This window comes from Schistocerca piceifrons, chromosome 1 (genome assembly GCF_021461385.2).
Source record: "Schistocerca piceifrons isolate TAMUIC-IGC-003096 chromosome 1, iqSchPice1.1, whole genome shotgun sequence".
NCBI lineage: Eukaryota > Metazoa > Arthropoda > Insecta > Orthoptera > Acrididae > Schistocerca > Schistocerca piceifrons.
In genome coordinates this window covers 1,134,490,853-1,134,512,613 of record NC_060138.1, presented here as the reverse complement: position 1 = coordinate 1,134,512,613, position 21,761 = coordinate 1,134,490,853, and the positions used below count along the sequence as shown (strand labels likewise).

Here is a 21,761-nt window from a genome sequence, read left to right as displayed (position 1 = left end):
GAAACAATTAAAATCGCTCAAAAGAGGAAAGGCCGCTGGACCTGATGGGATACCAGTTCGATTTTACACAGAGTACGCGAAGGAACTTGCCCCCCTTCTTGCAGCGGTGTACCGTAGGTCTCTAGAAGAGCGTAGCGTTCCAAAGGATTGGAAAAAGGCACAGGTCATCCCCGTTTTCAAGAAGGGACGTCGAACAGATGTGCAGAACTATAGACCTATATCTCTAATGTCGATCAGTTGTAGAATTTTGGAACACGTATTATGTTCGAATATAATGACTTTTCTGGAGACTAGAAATCTACTCTGTAGGAATCAGCATGGGTTTCGAAAAAGATGGTCGTGTAAAACCCAGCTTGCGCTATTCATCCACGAGACTCAGAGGGCCATAGACACGGGTTCACAGGTAGATGCCGTGTTTCTTGACTTCCGCAAGGCGTTCGATACAGTTCCCCACAGTCGTTTAATGAACAAAGTAAGAGCATATGGACTATCAGACCAATTGTGTGATTAGATTGAGTAGTTCCTAGATAACAGAATGCAGCATGTCATTCTCAATGGAGAAAAGTCTTCCGAAGTAAGAGTGATTTCAGGTGTGCCACAGGGGAGTGTCATAGGACCGTTGTTATTCACAATATACATAAATGACCTGGTGGATGACATCGGAAGTTCACTGAAGCTTTTTGCAGATGATGCTGTGGTGTATCGAGAGGTTGTAACAACGGAAAATTGTACTGAAATGCAGGAGGATCTGCAGCGAATTGACGCATGATGCAGGGAATGGCAATTGAATCTCAATGTAGAAAAGTGTAATGTGCTGCGAATACATAGAAAGATAGATCCCTTATCATTTAGCTACAAAATAGCAGGTCAGCAACTGGAAGCCGTTAATTCCATAAATTATCTGGGAGTACGCATTAGGAGTGATTTAAAATGGAATGATCATATAAAGTTGATCATCGGTAAAGCAGATGCCAGACTGAGATTCATTGGAAGAATCCTAAGGAAATGCAATCCGAAAACAAAGGAAGTAGGTTACAGTACGCTTGTTCGCCCACTGCTTGAATACTGCTCAGCAGTGTGGGATCCGTACCAGATAGGGTTGATAGAAGAGATAGAGAAGATCCAATGGAGAGCAGCGCGCTTCGTTACAGGATCATTTAGTAATCGCGAAAGCGCTACGGAGATGATAGATAAACTCCAGTGGAAGACTCTGCAGGAGAGACACTCGGTAGCTCGGTACGGGCTTTTGTTAAAGTTTCGAGAACATACCTTCACTGAAGAGTCAAGCAGTATATTGCTCCCTCCTACGTATATCTCGTGAAGAGACCATGAGGATAAAATCAGAGAGATTGGAGCCCACACAGAAGCATACCAACAATCCTTCTTTCCACGAACAATACGAGACTGGAATAGAAGGGAGAACCGATAGAGTTCCTCAGGGTACCCTCCGCCACACACCGTCAGGTGGCTTGCAGAGTATGGATGTAGATGTAAAACCCAATTACTTGAGAACCATTCCTTAATTTAGGTCTTTTCAGAATTTCCTTTTTCTCCTACGTCCCCCTCCCAGCATTTATATTTGGCCTTAACAGCTTCTGAATTATATGCTGATATATGAGATATGATCAGCAAGTAACGGAGGTTTTTGTTTTTCTCTAATAATCTTTATTTATTCATCAACATCAACACTGTCCCCTCTTTAAAGTAATCCCACTCAGATATAATACACTCGTGCCAGTGCTTTTTCCAATCTTGGAAGCACTTTGAAACTCACCTTTCATCATGGTGTTCAGCTCCTCCAGCAATTCTGTTTTTATCTCATCAATGGTAGCCAAACGACATCCTTTCATGGTTCCCATCAGCCTCAGGAATAGAAAGAAGTTGCAGGGGGCCATTTCCAGATAATACTGAGGCAATATAACAGTTTTTTTTTTAAACCAAAAAATCACGAACATGCATTCAGGTGTGAGTGCAAGGAATATAGGAATATCGTGACGCAATTTTCATGAGTTCTTTTGCCACAATTCTGGTCGTTTTCTTTGAACTTTACGAAAATGGCGCATGACTTCCAGGTAGTATTTCTTATTGACCGTATGATCATAAGGCAGGAACTCATGATGTAATATTCCATTGTAATTGAAAAAAATTGGCTCTTCAGGCAGTTTCCATTGAAACGATTGGGCCTTGGTTTCAATGTTATACCCGTATACTCGTGTTTTCTCATGTGTTATAACCTTCTTTATAAGTTCTGGATTGTTGTCAACTACATTCAGAAATTCCCAAGAGATGTCCATGCAACATTGTTTTTGGTCAAAGTTGAACAATTTCGGAACAAACTTTCCTGCTATACATTACATACTGAAAACACATGAAAAAATTGCTTGGCATGAGCCAACGGATATGCCAACATCATCAGCAGCCTCTCTGATGGTGACTGGGATTTTCCAGAATCATTTTCTTCACTTCTTCCACATTTTCATCAGAAATTGATGTGCTAGGGCATCTACAGTGGTTGTCATCTTCAACGAGTTTTCGACTCTGATTCAAACATTCGTAAGACTCATAAACTCTTGTCTTTCAATAGTAAATTTGCCAAAAAGTCAGTCAACATTTTGAATGCAGTGCTGTACTTTATTCCATTTTTCGAGCAAAATTTAATGCAAATTCTTTGATCCATCTTTTTCGAAAGTAATACTTCACCAAGCATTCAAAAACACATAATTTTTCTGATTGTCAACAATAAACTAAATATTCAAAACAGCTGAAAATGCAAATATACCATGTGCACCAACAATATAAAAAAATTGAAAATTGGATGTATAAAAGCCTGTGAAATTAAAAAATTTCTTTTACTTCTTGATCATACCTCGCATATTCTGAAGATTAATAACTGCTTTAATGGTGCCACATCAATTTTATTGAAAGAACATGGTTCACTGAAAAGTGTACAAGACTATGCTATCAAATTACAACTCACCATCCATACGTGAGTATCGTGTCACCATTAGTTATTTTGTCTAGAACAGCATTACAAATTGCCTGGCCTGCCACATCTATCTGTTCTCTTATGTATGTGTCAACAGAGTCATGTAACTTCTTCTTTGCCTGCAAAAAATGTAATCTTTGTAAATTTTAAGTACACATGCACGACTACAATATCAGCAAAAACAACAAATTATTATATGTATACCCTGACATAACCACACATACAAAATGTGGTCTGATGTTTCTCTTAAGCTACTCTAATCATTCTGTAACTAACTTTATGTGATTTATAATTACTTTGAATATATAAAATGATGAAAACTTAGCGACAAAGTAACTTGCACATGAAATCACTGCCAAGTGACACAGCTCGATGATTCTTGGACCACACATAGAAAGAACTGTACAGTATAGTACAGAAGGCAACTAAAAGAAATAAACAATGAGATAAACAGAAATAACACTTTCATTAAAAGTCAATAATTGCACTGAAGTCAACATGATTTGTGATGGCACCATCAATGTTACAAAGGGTGGGACATGGTTCTTAATAGGGTATGAGAGTACCGTGGACAGCAATGTATGCTCTACAACGTGATTCCATGATGGCCACAAGGTGGTAAGGAGTTGTTCTTCCCCCACCAGTTGGACAGTTGTTGGTGCATATGGGCAAGCTGCATTACTTTGTCTTCCAAACGCATCATATGTGTGCTTGACGTGATTTAAGTCGGGGGCAATGGACAGACCAGTCCGTTCACTGCATGTCCCCTGGTTCCAGCTCCTTCACCTGTGCTGTTTGATGCAGTTGCACATTGTCATCCATAAAAATGGAGGCAGGGTCAAATGCACCCCTGGGAAGACACACATGGGAAAGGAGTACAATGTCACAATAATGTTGACCAGTGATTGTACTGCCTTCTTAGCTTTGGAGGTCAGTTTTCCCATGCAACATTGTGCTTTACCACACCAACACCTGTGCTACCAAAACAAACATGTTCGGCAATGTTCTTGAGCGCATTACGTGTTCCCACCTCTTACTATATGAGCATATGTCCACAAGAACTACTCAGACTGAATCTGTTCTCACCTAAGAAGAGCATGTGATCCCACTCCTCTTTAGTTCAGTCCCTATGCTCTTAGCACCATCACTGATGTGCGGGTGTCAACAGAAAACAACATACTGGTAGTTGGGCAAAGGGACCACCCCAAGCAATTTCTGTGCCACTGTGGATTGTGTGCCTTTGATTCCTGTTTAATGTAGCTGCAACTGCACTCAATGTTTGATGTCTCTTCTTGCCTGTTGCCTTTGGACAGCAGTGCCTGTGGTTTGAAATGCTCCTCATGCACATGAAGCAATGGTTTGACCAATCTCGATCTCTGGGGCTACACTTTTCACACTATGCCCATCTTCTGCATCCAAATGTTATCTTTCAGCTACACTGTAATGAAGATCACCACCAGTGCACCATAACTGTTCACTGATTGACATATGCTGTCTCTTCCCATTCCTTCCACTGCCTCATGTTGCGGGGGCCAGCCTCATTTGGTGCTACAGTCATACCAACCTCATATCTTGTGACGTCCTACTTTCTGCACATGACTGGAAGACCTCTAGCAACACGCTCCCACACTTTTCCTTTATTTCCACCTAGTAGTTAGTATCTTATGTTACTTCATAAAGCTCATCCTTAAGTTATGCAGAGCAGTGCAACTTCGTCCCTTAGTGCCTGAATAAATTCCTACACAAAAGAAAGAAATAAAAAAATAAAAATACAAATATAGTTCTAGACAAATCTGAAACAATCGGGAGGTGTCAACATAGGTTGCAAGTGTTGATAGCTTTATATAGAATCTGCATCTACTGCTCCTGTGCTAAAAACAGTTAATCTTCCATTTATTAGTGTCGCACAGGTATGATGCAAATTTGTGCCACTCAGCTTTAAGTGGGTTAATGGAATGGCTTGGTGGCATCAAAGGTCTGGTCTTTAGTCTGTCCTAGGAGGTTTTCAGGTCAGTTACCCCTTTTTCACCTCTGCCAACAATTCGTTACTGCAAAAAATACTATGCCTCACTGCAGTTTGAACTGTAGTAATGGTATAGCAATGTTCACATCCATTAAGGACCCTCATACTTGATTGGCTATGTGTAGTATCACCATTTACTTTTCAACCATTAAATGATATTACTGATATTAACTGTTATCAAAGGGAACACGAAAATGATAATTCAAAGTGCTAAAGTTAGTGAGACAGTAAGTCGCACTGTTTTTAGTATGTCACACTGCCTAACAATAAAAGTAAAGCAGCAGAAGTCATGGTCGGATTTCAACATAACTTTGTACACACACACAAACACACACACACACACACACACACACACACACACACACACACACACACACCATTGGCATGGCAGGTAGGTAGATTAGAGATGCAGCCTTCTAGGTAGAATGTTGTCGACATTTAGTGTTGTTACCAAGCCTAGTACGGTATATAAGGGATGTGAACGGCTTCATATGTTGAGTAATCACTGTGAAGGAGACAGAGATGCCACATACTCATGTGAGAAAGCACAGTCTGCAGATCTGTGGGTCATTCAGATATGAGAGTGATCCAATGATGGAACACGTGGAAACATGAGGGCAGGCATAATTGTCACCAAGATTCCTACAACTATATCTGACCACCAAAACGGAGGATCGCTGTATTCCACATTGAGCATATCATAACCCCTTCGCATCTGTACCTGCCATCAAAGAACAAATAATGGACTCCCTGCAGCATTCAGTATCTTCCTGCACCACTAGTCAGAGACTAGCAGCAGCTAGACCAGGGAATTATTATCCCAGGTGTAGGCTGGCATCAACATCATAACACATTAATGGCTTGACCAGGAAGCATGGACTTCTGATGAATGGGGTTACATTGTTTAGTGATGAAACACAATTCACAGAGTTGCCACAAGTTTCCCCAAATGATATTTCCCTGATTTCCAGACAAGTTTTGGCATTTTTCCCTGACAAATTTTGAGATCTCAAGGGTTAGTAAAGACATAAGTTGACAATCTGTCTTTTGCAGCTATGGTACAAGAAACAATGGTGCAAATGAGGAAATATTGAAAAAAGACTTGCAAGCGGATGGCATTTCCTGAAGTGAGCAAAACTCTTAAGTACTAACATCAACATCTTTTGTAATGAACTGTTTTTAGATGGAGATAGCAAGCCAAATGGTATGTGTGTTTCATTTTGGAGAACACATTTGGTGACAAAAATACGAATTTCCTTCGAGTCACAAGACAGATTTAGAATACCTTCACTGATTTTAGAAATCACCTCAGAAAAATGTAGGCCTCTTAAAAGAAGTGTATAAAGTGGGGAAGAAGTGTGTAAACCAATACTGTAGGTGACCGCCCACAAAATTTTAGTTCTATCATGTTCATTATTGTCAGGTGTGTTATATCTATTATTTTACAGGTATTGTGTGATTTTTCTTTCGAGAAATATATGAGTACATAGCGTACAACTGCCAGTGACTGACAATTTTCTTCTTCTTATCGTCCATACTTTCTAACATAAATTACTCTCGAAGTGCCAAAATGTACTAGGACAAATAAAATATCTATAAAACACCACACTGTACAATGTACTTGCAGCGAGACAGTCACAATTCCTGAAATCCCTTGCCCACGGCCTCTGGCCTACTGAGGAGCACTGTAGTCCTGGGTACATGCATAAACCATGAAAATCCGCTGCATTATTTCACACACAGATAGACTTGGCCTGTGGGCAGATCGGTGAAACTACACCTGACAGGCAGGCTGCACAAATTAGTGGGAACAGGATAGATTCAGATCGGCAGGTCCAATACCCAATACAGATACTCGCAGAAATGGCCTCAGTTTTGACCCATCATAAACATCCACTCCTGTGGCCAGCTATTCACAAGCCACAAACAGCATGTTTATGAAATGAGAGCATGGTGATCAAGCCAGGCAACAAATAACTTGTTCAAGTACTCTGAGAATCAGTAATAATGAAGACAGGTAGCAACTCATTGTAAAGATGATTGCTGAGCTACAGACATATGTAGAAAAGACAAGCGCACTCTCACAACTAAATTTTCAGCCATAGCATTTGTCAAAATATGAGCTCCATGCCTCTTGTCAGCGGCTGCTACGTTAGCGGTAAGAAATGGTAGCAGCACTGACTGCAATGTGAGGGGAGGGGTAGGAAGGGGAGAAACAGTAGGAATGAGAGGAGTACAGAAATGGTGCACATACTCAGCTGCACCCAGCCAGCAATGATGCACGACACCTCAGTAAACAAACCATTTCATCTACTGAGACAAAAACAAGATTTTTCCAGGGCTTTTTTTCCAAATTTCCCTGATATTTGCCTGACATGTTTGAAATTCTCTGATATTTCCTGTTTTCCAGAATCTACGGCAACCCTGAGTTCAGCACCACTCTAGATGATCATCATTGGCATGTATGGCAGAAACCTGAGAATAGGTCCCATCCTTCCAAAGTTTTGGATATTACTCCTGGCATTTTTTTTTTTGGTGAGGTTTAAGGGCGCTCAACTACTGAGGTCATTAGCGCCCAGTCACTGTTGTTAGAGCACATGGGATCTAGTAAAACTCAGGGAGAGGGGGGGACACCAGAAAGACCTAACAAAGATGTAGATAAAATAAGGAAAAAGGTTAGATGTCTTTGGACAAGCCAGTCAAAGTTATAAAACGCAGAACACGAGCAGCTGCTCGAGCGTCATCAGCTAAAATATCCGGTAAAGTAGATGGCAGGGACAGGACAACACGAGATTGACTAAAGCGGGGACACGACAATAAAACATGGCGTACTGTTAATGCCTGACCACAAGGGCACTGCGGGGCTGGGTCACCGGAGAGCAGGTAGCAGTGGCTAAACCGGCAATGCCCAATCCGCAACCTGGTCAGAAGGACCTCCTCTCGCTGAGATGGTCGGGAGGAGGTTGTCCAAGCAGTTGGGAGTGGTTTCACTGCCCAGAGCTTGTTTCCTTGGAGGGATGACCAAGCATCCCACCACAACGACACAAGCCTCTTACAAACATCCCCACGAACGTCAGATGACGGGACACAATGGGAGGCTGGCCGAGGCAGGAGGACTGCAGCCTTGGCTGCAGCATCCGCAGCCTCATTCCCAGGCACTCCTACATGTCCGGGAACCCACAGGGAGCTCCAAGGCTCTGGAAGAGCACTGAGTGAGTCAGAGCAGAGTACATACGATGAATGGCGGTGGCGGCGGGCACACTGAACGGCCTGATGGAGAGCAAAAAGCTCGGAGGTAAAGCTGGAACATTGGCCGAGGAGCCGGTATTTAAAAGTGGCGGCCCCAACGACAAAGGCACAGCCGACACCATCGTCCGTTTTGGAGCCATCGGTGTAAATAAAGGTGTGACCGGCAAGTCGAGCACGAAGTTCGACAAACCGTGAGCAATACACTGCAGCCGGAGTACCGTCCTTCGGGAGTGAGCTGAGGTCGAGATAAATATGAACCGGAGCCTGGAGCCAAGGTGGTGTCGGGCTCTCACCCTCTCTGAAGGTGGTAGGGAGGGCAAAATTCAATTGTCGAAGCAGGCGACGGAAGCGGACTCCGGGGGGCAGCAGGGCAGACACATACAACCCGTACTGACGGTCGAGAGAATCGGCGAAGAAGGACTGGTAAGAGGGGTGGTCGGGCATAGACAACAGCCGGCAGGCATACCGACACAGCAGTACGTCGCGCCGGTAGGTCAATGTAATTCGGCAGCTTCAGCATAAAGACTCGCGACAGGACTAGTGTAGAAGGCTCCGGTCGCAAGACGTAACCCCCAATGGTGGATGGAGTTGAGACGGCGTAAGAGAGATGGCCGAGCAGACGAGTAGACGAAGCTCCCATAATCCAGCTTCGATCGGACTATGGACCGATACAAGCGAAGCAGGACAGTGCGATCCGTTCCCCAAGATGAACCACTAACAACTCTGAGGACATTAAGGGAACGTGTACAACAGACCGCCAAATAAGAGACATGCGGAGACCAACACAGTTTCCTGTCCAACATGAGCCCTAGAAACTTAGTTGTTTCCACGAATGGGAGAACAACGGGACCGAGATGTAAGGATGGCGGAAGGAACGCTTTATATCGCCAAAAGTTGATACAAACCGTCTTCTCTTCAGAGAACCGGAAGCCATTTGCCACACTCCATGAGTATAGGCTGTCTAGACAACGCTGAAGGTAGCGCTCCAGGAGGCATGTTCTCTGGGCACTGCAGTAGATCGCGAAGTCATCGACAAAGAGAGAGCCTGAGACATTAGGTGGAATGCAATCCATAATTGGATTGATCGCGATGGCAAAAAGGGCTACGCTCAAGACGGAGCCCTGAGGCACTCCGTTCTCCTGGAGGAAGATGTCGAACAATACGGAACCCACACGTACCCTAAACTTTCGATTCGTTAAAAAGGAATCAATAAAAAGGGGCAGGCGACTGCGTAGGCCCCACCTGTGCATAGTGCGGAGGATACCTCCTCTCCAACAGGTATCATAAGCCTTCTCCAAATCGAAGAACACGGCTACCGTTTGGCGCCTTCGCAAAAAGTTGTTCATGATGAATGTCGACAAGGTCACAAGGTGGTCAACAGCGGAGCGGCGGCGACGAAAGCCGCATTGGACATTGGTAAGTAGCCGTCGAGATTCAAGAATCCAAACTAACCTAGCATGAACCATGCGCTCCATCACCTTACAGACACAGCTTGTAAGAGAAATGGGACAGTAACTAGAAGGAAGGTGTTTATCCTTCCCAGGTTTGGGTATAGGAACAACGACGGCGTCACGCCAACGCATGGGGACCTGACCTTCGGTCCAGACGCGATTGTAGGTACGAAGAAGGAAGCTTTTGCCCGCCGGAGAAAGGTGTGCCAGCATCTGAACGCGAATGGCATCTGGCCCCAGAGCAGAGGACTGGGACAGTGCAAGCGCACGTTCGAGTTCCCGCATAGTAAAGGGGGCATTATAAGTTTCCAGATTCAGCGAGTGGAAGGAAGGTCGCCAAGCCTCTTCTGCCTCTTTCCTGGGAAGGAAGGCAGGGTGGTAATGGGCGGAGCTTGAAACCTCCGCGAAAAACCGGCCAAAAGGCGTTGGAGACAGCCACAGGATCAACAAGGACCTCATTACCTGAGGTCAGGCCAGGTACCGAGGAGTGGGCCTTAATGCCCGACAGCCGGCGCAGGCCACCCCAAACGACAGAAGAGGGAGTAAAACTGTTAAAGGAGCTGGTGAAAGAGGCCCAACAAGTTTTTTTGCTGTCTTTGATGACTCTATGGCATTGCGCTCGCAGCCGTTTGTATCCAATACAATTCGCCAACGTAGGATGGCGGCGAAAGGTGCGTAAAGCACGTCGTCGAGCACGGATAGCGTCTCTACAAGCCTCGTTCCACCAGGGGACGGAAACGCGACGTGAAGAAGAGGTAGTACGAGGAATGGAACGTTCGGCAGCATTGATGATAACAGCCGTGAGGTATTCGACCTGACTGTCACAACTGAGAAAATCATGGTCCGGAAAGGTCGCCAGGGAGGAGTAAAGTCCCCAGTCAGCTTTCAGTATGTTCCAGCTCGAAGGACATGGGGATGGGGTGTGGTGCAGGAGACGAACGACACAGGGGAAGTGGTCGCTCGAATAGGTGTCAGAAAGGACATACCACTCGAACCGACGGGCAAGAGTGGTAGAATGGTAGAACAGAGAGAGAGGTCCAAGTGGGAGTAGGTATGAGTAGAGTCCGAGAGGAAAGTTGGGGCACCAGTATTGAGGCAGACAAGATTGAGATGGTTGAAGACATCCGCCAAGAGTGAGCCTCTTTGACAGGATGCAGGAGAGCCCCAAAGGGGATGATGGGCATTGAAGTCGCCAAACAATAAAAACGGCGGGGGAAGCTGAACAATCAGGTGCATCATGTCAACCGACTAACAGTGGATGACGATGGAGTGTAGATGGTACAAACTGAAAAAGTAAAAGCAGAAAGAGTAATACGGACAGCTATTGCTTGGAGTGGGGTGGTCAATGGGATGGGATGGGATGGTAATAGACATCGTCCCGAACGAGCAACATGACCCCACCATGAGCTGGGATACCGTCCACAGGGTTGAGGTCATACCGCTCCGAGGTATAGTGGGTAAAGGCAATACGGTCAGTCGGGTGCAACTTGGTTCCCTGGAGACCAAGGACGAGCGGACAGTGCAGGCGGAGGAGCAGTTGTAATTCCTCCCGATTAGATCGAATACCTCTTATGTTCCAATGTAACAAGGCCATCGCTAGTCAAAAAGGAGGGGGAACGAGACGGGGGAATAGCTGGTCACCTCGACGGCCGCGGAGGGCCAAGTTTCAAGGGAACAACGCTACAACCGGCGGGAGGCGGATCCTGTTCCATCGAGTCATCGCCAGCTGCGGCCGCTGTCCCTGGTGGTGTAGGAGGGGCATCACCATTTGCCGACGAGAGGCCAGCTGAGCGCCTGGCAGCAGAGCGTCCCGGCGAAACTGAGGACGGCCGGGAGCAGCGACTCACGGATGGAGCGTCAGACGAAACGCGCTGGGGTGGAGAGGGGGATAGAGACTTCTTCTTGGGGGCCTTCTTGGAAGTCCGAGGAGGCACAGGGGCGGTGGGCTGGACCCAAAGAAGGTCCTCACGTGCGGGGTCTGTTTTGGAACGCCGGACCTCGGAAGCTGGGGTCCGGAACGTTGCCCCGATGGACGCCTGAGAAGAGGATCGCTCCTCAGGCGGCAGGGGGGCAGGAGAAGGAGGAGGAGGAGGAAGAGGAAGGGTGGCCCCTGGGGCACAGGGGGCGGGGGCCATGGGGGAGGAGGATTTGGAAGGGAGGGATTTGGGAGGCGGAGGCAGAGACCCCGGATGGGGGGAGGAGGTGGAGGGGGGACAGGATAGGGGTGAGGATACCGCGGAAGGAGGGGACACAACTGAGGCAAACGAAGTGGTCAACGGCACGGGATGGAGGCGGTCATACTTCTTCCTGGCCTCAGAATAAGAGAGACGATCCAAAGTTTTGAGTTCTTCTATCTTCTTCTCCTTCTGATATGCGGGGCAGTCTGAGGATCTAGGCGAGTGGATGCCAGAACAATTAATGCACTGAGGTGGTGGGGTGCATGTATGTTCCTCATGAAGAGGACGTCCACAATCGCCACAAAGGGGCTCAGCCTCACACCGTGACGACATGTGCCCAAAGCGCATACACCGAAAACAGCGCATAGGAGGCGGGACGTAAGGTCGCACGTCGCACCGGTAGCACATCAACTTTACCTTCTCCGGGAGAACATCCCCCTCGAAGCCGAGGATAAAGGCCCCGGTGTCGATGCGACGGTCTTTGGGGCCATGCTGGACTCGCCGGACCAAATGCACGCCTCGGCGCTCCAGGTTGGCCCTGAGTTCCTCCTCAGATTGCAGCAGTAGGTCCCGATGAAAAATAATCCCCTGCGTCCTATTTAGTGTCAGATGCGGGACAATGGACACTGGGATATCCCCTAGGCGGTCGCATGCCTGGAGCGCCGCCGACTGTGTGGCGGAGGTGGTCTTTATAAGAACGGACCCCAAACGCATCTTACTGAGAGCCTCGATTTCCCCGAAGATGTCCTCAATGTGCTGAACAAAGAACACGGGCTTGGAGGTGGCGAACGTCCCCCCATCGGTTCGAGAACAGACCAAATAGCGGGGGAAGTACTTCGCCCCAAGCCGGCGGGCCTGTCCCTCCTCCCAGGGAGTGGCCAATGGGGAAAGGGCAGGAGAACCAGAACTAGAGACAGTACCTTTCCGTTTGAAAGACTCGGCCGCAGAGCGACCTGATACGTGTTGACGTTTCATCTGCGAAACGTCCGCCCCGATACCACCCACTCCGACCAGGGGCTCTCCCCACGGGCGCCACCCAGCCTCAGCAAGGGCCACCTGGCAGAATGACCGTTGCTGGGAGTCCTGATGCCCCAAGGAGATGGGCATCTACTCCTTGGCCGACGTGGGGAGGGTGCAGCTCAGGTATCGGCATTACGACCCTGTGTTGTCAGGGGGCTACAACCTAGAGGGTACATGACGACCCCACCACAACGGGCTGGCTACCGTGCTGGATTTCTGGTGCCATGGAAAGTCCATCATGATCGTAGGTGCAGATGGGGACGCACTATGGGCGTAACTTGTACAACCCATCAGGCGTTTAGGCCCAATTTGAGGAATAGTGGGTATGGTTACAACGCCGGTACAATGCTGAGTGCCAAGGACTTAGTGCACTGAGGACCAGTGGTACACCACGTAAGGCGTCCTTCCCCAAAAGGCTCGTACTTCTGTAGAATTTTGAAAAATGGAGGTCAAACCCCAAGGGGGACCATCACATGGAAAGGCTGAAATGGTTGAAACTCCTTTTAGTCGCCTCTTACGACAGGCAGGAATACCTCGGGCCTATTCTTACCCCGGACCCGCAGGGGGAGGCATTTTGCTGTAGGCTGCCACTGGGTATGACTTCAGGTCACGGCTGGTAGTGATTGCAGGAACTCTGACGAAGCAACAGTATGTCACGGACATTCTGTGTTCTTATGTGTTACTTCTCATGTGACAGTATTGTGAAGTGATTTTTCAACAGGACAATGGTCGTCCACACATGGCACGTGTCTCTATGGATTGTCTGCATGATATTGAGGTACTCTGATGGCCAGCACGATACCCAGGTCTGTCCTTGATAGAACATGTGTGGACCAACTTGGACGTCAACTCTGTCCCAGAACCAGTATTTACGACATCAAGGACCAGTTACTACAGGTGCCTTCAGGAGAGGACAGAATGGCTTCATGACACCCTGGCCAATTGAATCACTACATGCATCCAGGCCTGAGCGGTTGCAATGTCATAACTGGTTAGTGGGCTCATACTGCTAAGTTCTCCGTAAATCTGACTCAATTTTGTAATCTCTGAAATAACATCACATAGGCTCTCAACTATTGAGGATTCATTTCGTTCCCTCCTCCCTTTCTAGGTGCTTCACTTTTTCGCCAGGTAGTGTAGTACTGGCACACTGGGGTAAATATGAAAGAACTTGGAATCATCAGATTGCTTTTGTGAACACTGAGAAGTTCAAAGGCTGTGAAAGGGCAGGGGTAGTTGAGTAAATGGAATGTGTGTTTGAGATCAGGTACGGATGGGTACCCTCCATTGTAAGTGCATTACAGATCACTTACAGATGCTTATTTATGAAGTTCTAGGAGTGTCCTGATGGTGCACTGATTAGTCCAGAAGGGTCAAATTACTGATTTCAATTAACTTAAGTTTGCTCTGAGAAGGTGAGGAGGCCAGATGGAAGAGTTTTTTTGGATAAATGAATGCAAGAAATATACCAATATTCAGGCATGCAGTCGTACAATATACGATCCATATGTCTGTGCTTTAGACAATGTTGTGTGCAGTAATAGTGACTGTACTGGGTAATTCTGAAAGAAAGAACAGATTTCAATTTTTTTATTACAGGCAAACTACAAAAAATAGAAACACATTGTTCATGTTACTGGAAACAGGAAGGTTCAAAGTTCTGACACAGCTGCACTGTTGTTTGTAGCAACGGCAACTACATCACAAGAGAGAGAATTTTCTGTGTTGGAATATGTATGAAGTCAATACATAGTTCAAGTGCAACATGTATTCTGCCATCAATTCAGCTAGAGGCCACATCTGCACAAGCAAATTTATGATTGGCATTCAAAATACTTGGAATGCCGGTTGCACATGCAAATGGAAGAATACTGGTTGGACATGTATGTCATATGGATTGGAAGAGGTGGACAACAAGATCTTGTTCACTGTCTTTGGCCTCCCAGGTGGAGGTTGCCAGACATCACATCTCGCAATTTTTTTCTGTGAGGGTACATGAAAGACAAAGTCTTTGTCCCACCTAAGGCAGCTACTCTTCAAGAGCCAAGAAATCGAATTGTTGAAGCTGCTGATTTAATAAACAGGGACCTGTTGATTCACGTGTGGAATGAAAGGGATTACTATTTGGATGTTTCTTGAGGAATGCTTGGCACTCACGTCCATGCAAACGTAAGACTCAATAAACCTTCCCCTATCCAGTGACAAGCACACTAAGTTTCTATCTTTCATAGTGTGTCTGTAATAAACAACTGGAATCTGTTATTCCTTTTTGTATCACCCTATATATGGATAGCTTTAACGCCCACCCTTCCTGGTTGTGCTAAAAATGAGGGGGGGGGGGGGGGGGGGGGAGAAAGTTCTGAAAGATGCGGAGAGATTGCTGATTGCTGTACGTAAAGAGAAAGATGACGTTATAATGATATATAGTGACCAAAGCTGTGGCGTAGGAGTTGTTGATTTGACAATTATGCAAATGTAATTGCAAGTTGAGATGATAAAACTATGATTTCAAATAAAAAAGGGAAGAATTTCTGAATCACTTAACCATATAGCATATTTTGACAAAGGGAAAGGCAGTTAATTGAAAAATAATGTTGAAGAAAACTTCCTAAATTGGAAATAATAACTGAGAGATGATTATACAATCCACTCATGTAACACAGGACAGTGATGATTGATGTGCAACAGATTACATTAAACAATGACTGGAAAAAATGTTCATTTTTACTGCTACTGGATATTCTCTTCCTTTCTTAAATATATATTGATTTCAGATTGATTTATGTGTACTAAAGAACAGTAGTGAGAGAAGGTTAAATGCATTCTGAGGATCACGACTTCACTATCATCAAAATAATCCTTATTTGTATTGATAGCCTTTAAGGAAAATAAGTGCTGAAAAACTACAAAGATGATCTATTATAAATTAGCAACTAGAAACTGGACAAGAAGAAATGCACCAATTCCAACATACATTCATTCACTGAACAAATTTTTGTAGCTATGGTTTTCATTTACCACAAAAATGAGCAATAACTACAGTTTTAGAAAATTCTATTGCAAAGAAAGTGACAAGGGTGCTCTAGGTTGCCAAACTTATTTAAAGTCTACAAGGAGCTGTAAAGAAACTGATAAAACAGGGCAGAAAACATTGTACCCTTCTTTTGCTGACAGTTAGGTTGTTGTAGCTGGAGATAAGAATGATGCAACCTACTTGGTGCAAAAGCAGAAGTAAGAATATGAAGAAAGGTGACTGACAGTCAAAATGCAGAAAAATTAATATTTAGCAGTAGGAGAAAGGAATGTGGAAGACCTACACATTGAACTGGCAAAATCACAGGATGTGATGTTTTCAGATACTTGGGAGTATTGTTGCCATCCAACAGTACACACAGAGTTGACATAAATAACAAAATACACCAAACCTAAGTGCAATAAGACAATTCACTTCTGTTTTCTGGATAGTAAAATAACAAAAAGGACCAAGAAATTCATCTATAAATCCATTGTTGACAGTCCTGTTACATATGGTGTAGACATGGGAGTTGAATAACAGGCAGGCAGGGAGAGGGAGGGAGGGAGAGAGAGAGAGAGAGAGAGAGAGAGAGAGGCTAGCTTTTGGAGATATAAAACATCAAAGCATTCAGATGATCCACCATGTGAAGAATAATACAGCAAGAGAGATTATGGGAGCCAGCAAGATGTTAAGTGAAGCAATAGAAGCTCAACAGCTATTGTGCTTGTCCATCTAGAAAGGATGGATTATGGCAGGTGATCAAAACGAGTTTGGACATGGACTCCACAAAGGAGAAGGAAGAGGGAATGCTCTCCAAGAACATGGAAGGAAGGTGAACATCAGGCAATGATGACTGGAGACCTCCAGGAAGGAAGCTTAGTAACTAGAAAGGTGTGGAACATGGGAAGTGAGAAGTGATGACAGCTGTAAATAACACTCGTGATTTGATGAAGAATAGCAAGCATTGTGCCAATACAGGAATTCTTACAATGAAATATATGCAAATAAAAGCAAATGAACATAATTAAGAAAAGGTGGGTTCTTTTTGTACTGATCAAATAGAAAGAAAGCCAGACACTCTTCTGAAAGCTAATTTTCATTATGGCAAAAACAGTAGCACCTGGGTCATTCCCCACTCAAGCATCTCCAAATGTAATGAAATTTGGTGTGGAGGTTCTATATGGTCTTGGATTCTTGTATACCAAATTTCAGTCCAGTATCTTCAGTGGTTGAATTTTTAGGGGCCTTTAAAGAGAGGCTATTCATCTTTGCAATACATACAAAAGTCCAAATGGGCCAAGTTTGCTAGGCTTTTTTAGCAGTTCTAGAAAACATTTATTCATTTTCTTTAATATACATAGACACACCATAGCAAAAATTAGGGATTATTGCCACACCTAAATATAGATACAAGCCTCTAAAGTGGCTAAAAAAATTGTTGTGCTATTCTGAGAGCTGAGGTTTGACCAACTACTGCTACTTTTCATATGAACCAATCACACCAAAACTTCAGAGGGTTATTCCTACCTTGGATGTCTATGTATGGATCAAATTTAATTAACATTGGACTCCTAGGTGAAAAGATATGCATCTGCAAAGTTTGCCAAAATTATCTGCATGTAAATTTTTGGGTATTTTTTGGGGGCAATATTTCAATTGTGTCTTGTTCAATCCTTTTTTCCTAGCCACAGCTGAAAAGAGCATGCTTTCAGCTTTCAAAGGTATATAGTTTAATTTTTTGATCTTGCATATTTACGAGTAATAACACATTTCAAAAGTTATTATTTTAGCACTTCGAGAAGATTGAAAAGTGAAATATTTTGCTCTTGAAGTCCCATAATTAATCTTTTTTTGTTCCAGTATATAAATCAGTTTCAATCATTAATTAAACACATGCCATAAAAACACGTAAAATACTCAACACAGCAAAGCTGCAAAACAAAAATACTAAAGAGTCAGTTCCATTTTTGGTTAAACAGTATTACAATTTTGTCAAGGGCAGATTGTGGATAACTGTGTTGTCTTCCTGATGATGACACTGATGTTGCTTCTAAAGTCATGAAAATATGTTGCTCAGGAATCCAGCAGGTGTCTTTAACAGTTGGCCAGTGGTAGGAACAAGCAGAATTGTGCGGGTGCACAAAGCTCATGATGATTTCTTGTTGTTCGTGTGAAATTTCACACACATTTCTAACCCACTAAAAATTGTCATAGATACATGCAACATATTTTCCTGGCTGTAAACTTGCGATTCACATAGCTGGAATTTCTCCATGTGCATCGAAGGCATGAATTATCAAAGCTGTAGCATCATTGGAAACTCTGCTTGCTCTAAGCTGATTACGTTTAATTGCCTTAAACTGGTGATTTTCTCTTGTTCGAGATATTGTATGTCCCATGGTGAACCTTGTTTCTTGATCAGGCTGAATTTTTTCAATATCTTCTTTTGGTACATAAAAAAACCGTTTGCCTGGAATATTACCATCACAGAGTTTGAACAAATCTTATGGAGTCAATATTTGGTTATCTATGACCTCTACAAACTAGCACAGGCTGCTAGTCTTTTTGCTGTTCCTCCAGTGCCATCACAAGGTGATTTAGCATGGCTCGTTCCAAAAAAATTACATCTGGCAGTGATGCCAAAATCCTTTTCATGCAGACATAAATTGATGAAATTCTTATACTAAGCAGGTGAACAATCACTAAAGTAATAAATGTTCTTAATGTTTTCAATCTTTGTCATTAAATGTGCTATTAACTTTATTTGAAACGCATGAACAGCAATAGTATCACGATGGAGACAGATTGCTGATCATACAAATGCTAATACTCTGACATCCTTTGCCACCAAAATAGGCAACAAACTGATGTGGCCTAACTATTCTCCCAATGAAATCCTTGCACAGCATCTTGAACAACAAATGAATAATTCTCAGCAAACTCCATCAATATAATTAATTCACTTTCTGTGAGATTTCTTTTTAGCTGCTTAAGGTATAAATGTTGTGTTTTCATACAAAGTGATGGTTTCTTAAACTGGTAATTTTCAAAATCAGTGCCCCCATGAAATCAACAACAGTTCTCTGACATGACTCTAGTGTGTGTCTGTCAGTATGGGCCCATTTCTTGTATTCCATTGTTTCTTCAGAGTCAACGTTTTTAAAAGCATCTTCAAGAAAAGCCTCTAGTTGTATTTTTTCTGCACATTCTTCACAATGTTGCAGCATACAATCTTTTGATTCCAAACTGCATACAGTTTCTTTCATCGAATTCTTGTAGTCATCTTAGATGGATGTTGCTGTAGCCAACATTAATTTGACATTTTGATGGATTGCACATACACTACTGAATGTGTGTACTGTAGTACACCATTTTGGCCTGAGCTCTCATTGAGAAGCTCAGCTGATTTACATCTTGCTTACAGTAAGCAATGAACATTTCTTTCGGGTTACAAAGGAGAAGGCTTTTCTACTTGTGAATCTTTTCTCCATTTATTCTTACAGCAACACAATCCTTTTCACTAGGACATAAACGAGAAAACTGATGATCTTCAAAAACAATGAGGACTTTTGTTTTACTTCAACATTGAGCTTTCTCCCTTTTCAGTTTGCTGGTGTTGCCAAAATCCCACCTTCCATCTTCAGTTTCCTAGCCTTCTTCACCATTATAGTTGAAACAGGAAATTCTTTAGCCATATTTTCAATAGCCCAGTGATTTGGGACCAGGGTCTGAATTTGAACTTTACTGCAATTGCTTGAAGTCTGTAGTTTTATCTTAAGTTCTTCAATTAAGGTGTCCATATCTTTACATTTTTGGCACTCTTCCATTTGTATTTGAGCAATATCTACTTGGCTCACACCAGCAGTTGTGGCAATTACCTTAGTAATGCTGCCTTGGGCTTTCAGAACTTTGTGCTTTATTTATCCCACTGAATCATTTTACTAATCCGTTGAAGCTTTAATGGTGACTCTCCAAGTGATGATAATGAAATACTAGCAGTAAAGCAAGTAACAACAACATCCATGTCTTCAGTGGATGGTGATTCTTGCTTATCCTGGTGGTATGATTCTTTTTGGGCCACTTCAGGTCTACATTTGGTACAAATTTTCTGGCCAGACTTAAAACCTTCATTAGACAGTAACTTCAACCTATCATGCATTGCAATGGTTACTGGTGTTAAAGACTTCTTGATTACATGTTTTTCTTTACCAACCAGGTTGCACCAAGCCTTCTGCAGGAATTGAAATTTTGCCATCAAGAAGGCATTATGGTATAACAAAGTGGGGCATCTTCAGTAAAATCAAGACCAGACTTATGTCGTGGAAGTTTCTTGTTCAATGGTGACATTTTCTTAACTGATTGTAGGTGACTTTTTCCATAATACAATGGTGATGACTTATCACAATCAGCTCCATCTGATCCACCAAAGTAGCAGGGTGCAAGAGTCTCTTAGTTCATTCGATACAATAGTTTACTAACTAATAACAAGCAGTTCTGAAAGCACGTGAATATCCTGCTTTGAAGCATAGCAGATTCAGACTTGTATGTATATAAAATATACAAATTAATGTATCAAAATATATTGTTTTAGTGCATTCCTTCAGCTACGACAATGGTTATTCAAACTACCAAGACAGATTGTACAATGCCAACACCGAAGATTAAACTGCACAAAAAACACACTGTGAAAACTGCCAATATTGAAAGCAACAACTGAACGTGGTGATTCAGCAATGTATCCTGCTTTATAATGTCGATGGAAACTGAGTGACAATGCATATATGCACCCCCATGCATTGTAGGATTAAAATGATTTAAAGCGAGGTAGTGTTCCAATATGATCGTCCAGATTTTTTAATATTAACAGAATTTTCTGAGGATTTATTATATTTATATTCTATAACGTAAACCAATGTAAAAACACTTCTTATTAGCATAGTTACAGTCCCTAAACCACAAGCAAATCTTCTACTATTAAAATTACAATTATAAATTTTTTTATTTAAACCTTGAAATTGTATTAATATTTTGTATTTCTTGCTAATCAATTTTCCCTACTTTTGATAGGTAACCTTACTCATCAGTATGCGAGATCCAGAAAATACACACTATAGTTTTGAAAGCCTAAAGCATGCTCTTTCCAGCTGTGGCAAGCAAAAAGGATTGAACAAGACAAAGTTGAGATATTGCCCCTCAAAAATACCCTAAAATTTAAATGTAGAAAATTTTTGTCAACTTTGCAAATGCATATATTTTCATCTAGGCATCCAATGTTAATTAAATTGTATCCACAAACAGACATCAAAGGTAGAAATAACCCTCTGAAGTTTTGGTGTGTTTGGTTCATATGAAAAGTAGCAGTGATCAGTCAAACCTTGGCTCTCAGAATAGTGCAATGAATTTTTTAGCCACTTTAGAGGCTTTTATCTGTATTTAGGTATGGCTAAATCCCTAATTTTTGCCGTGGTGTGATTCAGCATAAAAAGGTGTCTGTGTATATTAAATTAAATGACCGAATGTCTGCTAGAACATTTGCACCTTCGTATGTGATTTGAAAATGAGTAGCCTCTCCTTAAAAGTCTCTAAAAATTCAACCACAGAAGATACTGGACTGAAATTTTGTACATAACCATCAAAGACCACATAGAACCTTAACACGAAATTTAATCAGATTTGGAGGTGGCTGAGTGGGGACACCTTTTAATAGGTCCCTTTGACATGGAATGACCCATCTGTCAAATTGCAGGTACACAAAAGTATGCACTTATGTATAAGCATCAATGATTGCACAAACATTTTATACCTTTTGCTTATTGATGTATCTCATGTGTGATTTCAC

The 21,761-nt window shown here is 43.2% G+C and overlaps 1 protein-coding gene across 4 annotated transcripts in view; it reads right to left on the bottom strand.

Annotated features, from left to right (window-relative positions):
* LOC124780558 overlaps positions 1-21,761 on the bottom strand; it is a 110,460-nt gene that overhangs the window by 35,229 nt on the left and 53,470 nt on the right. For all 4 annotated transcript variants that reach the window (XM_047253791.1, XM_047253789.1, XM_047253792.1 and 1 more), the window contains exon 8: positions 2,978-3,105. In XM_047253791.1, coding sequence (XP_047109747.1) covers positions 2,978-3,105 — 128 coding nt within the window. The remainder of the gene's footprint in view (positions 1-2,977; positions 3,106-21,761) is intronic.